This window comes from Hyposmocoma kahamanoa, unplaced genomic scaffold (genome assembly GCF_003589595.1).
Source record: "Hyposmocoma kahamanoa isolate Upper Pololo Valley unplaced genomic scaffold, ASM358959v1 218, whole genome shotgun sequence".
Taxonomy (NCBI): Eukaryota; Metazoa; Arthropoda; class Insecta; order Lepidoptera; family Cosmopterigidae; genus Hyposmocoma; species Hyposmocoma kahamanoa.
The window spans coordinates 920,174-926,182 of record NW_020653739.1 but is presented as its reverse complement, the minus strand read 5'-3'; the positions used below and the strand labels follow the sequence as shown (position 1 = coordinate 926,182).

At 40.4% G+C, this 6,009-nt stretch overlaps 1 protein-coding gene across 1 annotated transcript in view; it reads left to right on the top strand.

Moving 5' to 3' along the window:
• The first annotated feature begins 5,124 nt into the window (after positions 1-5,124).
• Positions 5,125-6,009, top strand: part of LOC113227837 (zinc finger protein 436-like) — a 10,800-nt gene continuing 9,915 nt past the window's right edge. The window contains exon 1 of the mRNA XM_026460879.1: positions 5,125-5,984. Coding sequence (XP_026316664.1) covers positions 5,195-5,984 — 790 coding nt within the window. The 5' untranslated portion in view covers positions 5,125-5,194. The remainder of the gene's footprint in view (positions 5,985-6,009) is intronic.

The window sequence follows — 6,009 nt, the reverse complement described above, 5'->3', positions numbered from 1 at the left end:
CCACGTTTCATTTTACGTATACAGTTCCAGATTTGTTCTGGTTTAAAGTGTAATTTCGTTTCCACCACCCTGGTCACGACAGCCAGAAGCGCCGTCACCAACGGGTGGTAAAGATCTCAATGAATTCTCCACATTAAATTGCGACATGAACACATTAGCAATATCTTCTCCAGTATGACGGCCGCTAACTGTAATAGGTCTACTTTGTTTAAAATTTAGTTTGTTAGTGTCTTTCCAAAATTGACTAAAATTTCCTTTAGATCTGTGCGAGGCTATAATATCATATTTATTTTTTCTTGATTTCGCTGACACCATTTTAATTTATTTTTAAACGCTTTTCTTTTATTATACATGTCGTCATACACAGGGCCACAAGAAGGAGAACCGTGCATTAACCATGTCCTGTGAGCCAAACGCGCCTCATTATACACGAGCAATACATGATAATTCCAGCCTATAACTTTCTTTCTCATATAAAGATTCAGCTAATGGTAAGCTTTCTTCTCCTCCGTGATGGGATGCGGAATACACTGCCAGTGTTCGCGAGCGAAATTTAGTCGAGAATATCTATGCTGCTGATCTCAATATGGACAACTATAATATATTCTTTATTGTACAAAGAAAAGACACATGAAACACACGTTACAATGGACATATACAAAGGTGAGCTTATCTCTATAAGAGATCTTTTCCAGCCAACCCTAGCCGTGGTGCAAAAATGAAGTCTGCGGGACTAATTAATGTACAACAAAATTTAAATTCAAATGTAAATAAAATATAAATGATAATAATATACATACGACAGACATATGCACATAAATGAACTTTATATACATAAATACATACATAAGCAGAATATATATTATAATAACAGATCATTTGTTTACAAATATGTTACCTATAAACTATCTAACGCGTTCGACAGGAAGTGCTCTTTTAATTTGTGTTTGAAAGATGCCACCGATGGACTATCACGAATGCTAGCAGGTAGTTTATTCCACATACGAGCTGCACTTACGGTAAAAGAATTGTGAAAGAATTTGGAGTTGGATTGGGGATATAAAAGTGTTCTAGTGTCACAGGTACGTTTTGGGCGGGAATTGGGGGATAAGGGGGAAAAACGGGAAAACAGATAATGAGGAAGCTGGGGGTAATTTAAAATTTTATAAAGTAGACAAAGAACGTGCATATCTCGGCGAAGTCGGATTGGGAGCCATTTCAATTTAGTCCGAAATTCAGAGATATGGTCATATTTACGTAAACCGAATATGAAACGGATTGCCAGATTTTGTAGGCGCTCTTGTTTGTTAAGCAGCTCCTCAGTAACATCTAAATAACAAACATCGGCATAGTCGAGAAGAGGGAGTAGTAGGGACTGAGCAAGCATAACCTTGGTGTTGAACGGTAAGAAGAATTGAAGCCGCTTGAGAGAATGATAGGAAAAGTGCATGCGTCGACTAACCTCATTTCCCTGTGGTCTCCAGGACAGTGTACGGTCGATTATCAGACCCAGGTTCTTTGTGTTTTCAGCATATGCAAGACTTACTCCATCATACGAGACCTTGGGGAGATTATTAATGTCCAACCTGCAGTAAAGTCTGTAAACTATATAACTTTCCAAAAAACATCGAACGTACTAAAAGATTGCTCGCCAAAAAGAAAGCCTTGGGATGGCAGAGATTCTGTTAGTCTCTTTCTCCACGTTCCCCCGCATCACTAGTATGGAAAAAGGTCATATGTTTCTGAAGATCAACGTCATCGACTAATAATCCTACTCCTAACATTGCCGATCCTTTGAAAATTCCCTACGTCGAGAAGCTTACCGGATAGAATGGAGGACATATTCACATTTGCTGAGTTAAACTGTGCATTGGACAATCTAAGGGATTCCTCACCAGGTGTGTTGACGGTACCCCCTTTTTTTACTGGGGGGAAATCTTTATAGATACCCTTGAGCCCAGGGAGACTCACGGGTTATGTGGGGACTCTCCCTCCAGATTGGAGGGCCTACCCCACTAAAACCCCCCGGGTTTACCTCTCGCCGCCCGGTTGAGTTGGCGCCGTGGGGTCGGTGCGCATTCACCACGGGCTCCCGCGCCAACGGAGGGGCAGGTCAGTTGTCCTCCGATCCGCCCCCCTGACGAGTGAGGCCGTGCAATGCAGGCTTCGGAGTCCCTGTCCAGAGCCCGCTGGCCTCACCAGGGTTCAGGCGAGCAGCGAACTGCCTTCACCTTCTCCTCATACGTCTGCGCCGAAACGGGTGTGCGTCCGCCGCGTCCTCGCGCACCCGCCCCGCTGCCTCCTTTTGTGACATAACCTCTCCGCAAGAGGAGGCCACGGCCTCCCAGAACTCCTCGCTACCGAGCATGGCGGCAACCACGCCCGGCAGCGAGAGGTCCCGCCCTATCGTCCCCGTCAGATTACGGCGCTGCTCATCGCACCGGCTGCACACCTCTAGGGTGTGTGGCGCGGTGTCACCCGCAGCGCCGCACTCGTGGGACGACGGGGACGGGTCTGTGCTACTCGTTCGGTAACCTTCGGAACACGCTCGAGTCGCGAGCGATGGGCGAGTCGAGCTATTTAACTCGAGTTACTCCCACAACGAGCCAACTGGGAGCTACTTTCTGCGAACTCCAGCTAGCTCGGTGCGGTTCCCGCCGCACCGAGTCGAATACTTCATTCATACAGCGCGTCGGCTATTCGTTCTCACTCGGTCGGTTCGGCAACCTTCGGAGCACGCTCGAGTCGCGGTCGGACAGCCCGATCGTGCTCATCTCTGTGAATAGAGATGAGAAATTATTTTTTTTTACGTTTAAACGATATGCTTTTTTTAAACACTTTTTCACTTAAACGCTTTTTAGTTTGAAGCTAACAAAATCGTTTAGAAAACGTTTAGTTAAAAACATAAGTTGTTTAACTATTGTAGTTAACCGTTGAAATGGAAAAACTGCTTATTTTTTTAACGTTAAAACGTACGTTTAGAAAAGCGTGCTTGTAAAAGCGCTTTTCACTAACGCTTTTTAGTTTGACGCTTAAAAAGTCGTTTAGAAAAACGTTTAAGCGCATAGACTTTATGTGTCAATAAGCTTGCAACGTTATGTTGAATTAATGTAATGGCGCTACTTGAAACTTAGGCACGTTGTAAAAAATGAAATTGTTGAGTATCGATAGAACTGACCAGTGGTCAACGCTTACGCTTAAAATAAAAAGCGTGCTTATGCGCTTATTTTAAAAAGCAGACTTTTTTAAGTGCTTTTCGTTTAAACTCCCACTTCTATCGGTGAATCGTTGGTTCGAGTTCGAGTTCTACTCACGACTCGCGGTTGCTCTGCCAGACAACGAGTCGATTCAACTCGAGTTGGCAATCACATTATCGAGTAACTCGAGTTGAAAAAAATGGAACCCATCCCATCGCTAATTTCGATTCACAATCGATATACAGGCTGTATATTTGAAAGCGAAACATTAAATAATATTCCTGATTCTGAACCCAAAGAAATAATAAACTATGAACTTAAACTTTACAAAAAAATATTTTTTTAATTTTTTTTATCGACTACTACTTGAGAACAACATTAGTTATCGAAATCTATGCACATCACTATTATTGCTTCGACGCAGCGGCGGGTGGCGGGACGGCGGCGAAAAACAAAGCACAGGTCGGGAGTGGGGGCGCGGGCGCATACGTGAAATTGCTGTTTGCAACTTCAGACAGTGCACGCGCAACCTTGATCTAACGAAGACTCGTAAATTATTTGTACTTCCGCTCGCCCGATCGCCGCAAAGTAGATATTTATTCTAACGTCGAATTGACTGCGATGGTGAGACTTTACGCAATAAATGGTTATAGTGTGAGGCAAGCTATTGAAATGTTCCCAAATCGGAGTTCACGCTGAGGAGGTGAACAGTGTCGAAGTGTTGCGCGAGAGGATTATCTCAGCATTTTATACTGTGAGACAAAATGTGTTTGTGTTGTACAATTTAAAACAAAATTTACCATGCCGTGCTAGACTATGCATTGTGAAAAACGGTGGACATTTTGAACACTTGATCCCGTACCACGTAAGTGTAAATAAACTGTAAATAACTAAAAAATCAATCATTGTAAATAATTTGATTTCATATCTTTAACTACGCCAAAAACCTCAGTTCTTGTTAAATGATAAATAGTTACTAAATCATAGACTTATCTTTTTTAGTACGTAAAACATTTCGATGATAGTTCAAGTAAAAAATAATTAACATAAGCTAGTAAATGTGAAATCATTGTTATTGTTGCTGTCTCAGCCGGCGCTCGCTTGGTAGTATTTCCATTGCACTCGAAATCAAGCGTAAAGGGAATCGGTTTATTCCTATGTACACTTCCAAACACATTTGTTGATTTATTTTTTGTTCTATCCCATATCCTAATTTTATTTTAGTCTATGTTAAGTTGTAACATGATTTACTATGACATATATGAATATGTCTCACTTTCAAATATATACAGCCTGTATAATTAAAAAGTGAAATTATAGTAAATTATAGTCTGTCTTTTTTTGAAGACGGAGTGAGTGAAATGACATTTCAACTTCTGACACATTGCTTATTAAACTTTTAAATAGTTCTTGTCGATAGTTTTATCGATAGATTGTGAAAGTTACGACGTTGTTGTGGCCTACTAATATCACGTGATGCAAATGAAGCTTCATACTTGATACTTGTCTTTTGATTTTGTCGAATATTACTTATTTGACAGTAATTATTTCGGACGGATGTCAGACGGAGGTCGAGAGTAGACCCCCAGGGTCAAGAGCACGTCAAGCTTGACACTTAAGATTTAAATCCAAGTCTATGCCGCTTACGATAAAAACGAGTTCAAAGTGTCAAGCTTGACCTGCTCTTGACGTACATACATTTTAATAATTACATTTGAGACTATTGTAACTAAGGGATTTCTTGTGTTGAGAAAAAAAACATTATTTCATTTTAACTTGATCTCATTGATGTCAATTCAAGAATCTAATTAATTGGATTATAATTATTTACAATCGAACAAATCGATTTTTTTTTATTATCTAACGCCCAGCCCATCACTAGAGCGGTCATTGTTTTTGTTGCGGAGTTACGGATTGACGTCGGTCGGTCGGTACGATGATAAAATCACGTTAGTGATTAATATTGGAACTCCTTTCAAGTACTTTATCAATTGGCAATGTCGTACACAGACTTACAAAACAAAAACATTATGAAAGTTAAGGAGGAGGCAAGCGAATCAGAAAACAACCCAGTGGGTTTACCTATCAATGTCCACATTAAACTAGAGCCACTTGGTGATGGAGAAGAACACATTACGGAGAAGCTTGATCTGTATGCAGGTCATGAAATCAAGGAAGAATTGGTCGTAGGACCTGTGGTGTTGCAGCCTGTTAATTTAGTACAAGAAAGTTGTGTGCAGAACACATCTAATGGATTGAATATAGATACACGACCGCACAAGTGTGATATTTGCGCTAAATGTTATACGAATAAACACCACCTTAGGCGTCATAAAACAACTCATTCTGGGCCGAAGCCGAATCAATGTGAACAATGTAATGGTTCTATAACCTGTAAAGCAAGTTGTAATAAACATTTAAGGACTCAACCAGAAGAGAAACAGCACAAATGTGATATTTGCCACAAATGCTTTACACAAAAACACGTTCTTAAAGCTCATATATTCACTCATACTGGAGAGAAACCTTACAAATGTGATATTTGCAATAAACATTTTACAAGAAAATTTTATGCTAAGCGTCATATGGTGGTCCATACTGGAGAGAAACCATACAAATGTGATATCTGTCACAAATTTTTTTCCAGTAAAGATTGTTGTAAGGCACATTTGAAGACTCATACTGGTGAGAAACCATACAAATGTGACCACTGTAACAAATCTTTTATCCGTAAAGTAGATTGTAAAACACATTCAAAGACTCATACTGGAGAGAAACCATACAAATGTGATCTCTGTCACAAATTTTTTTC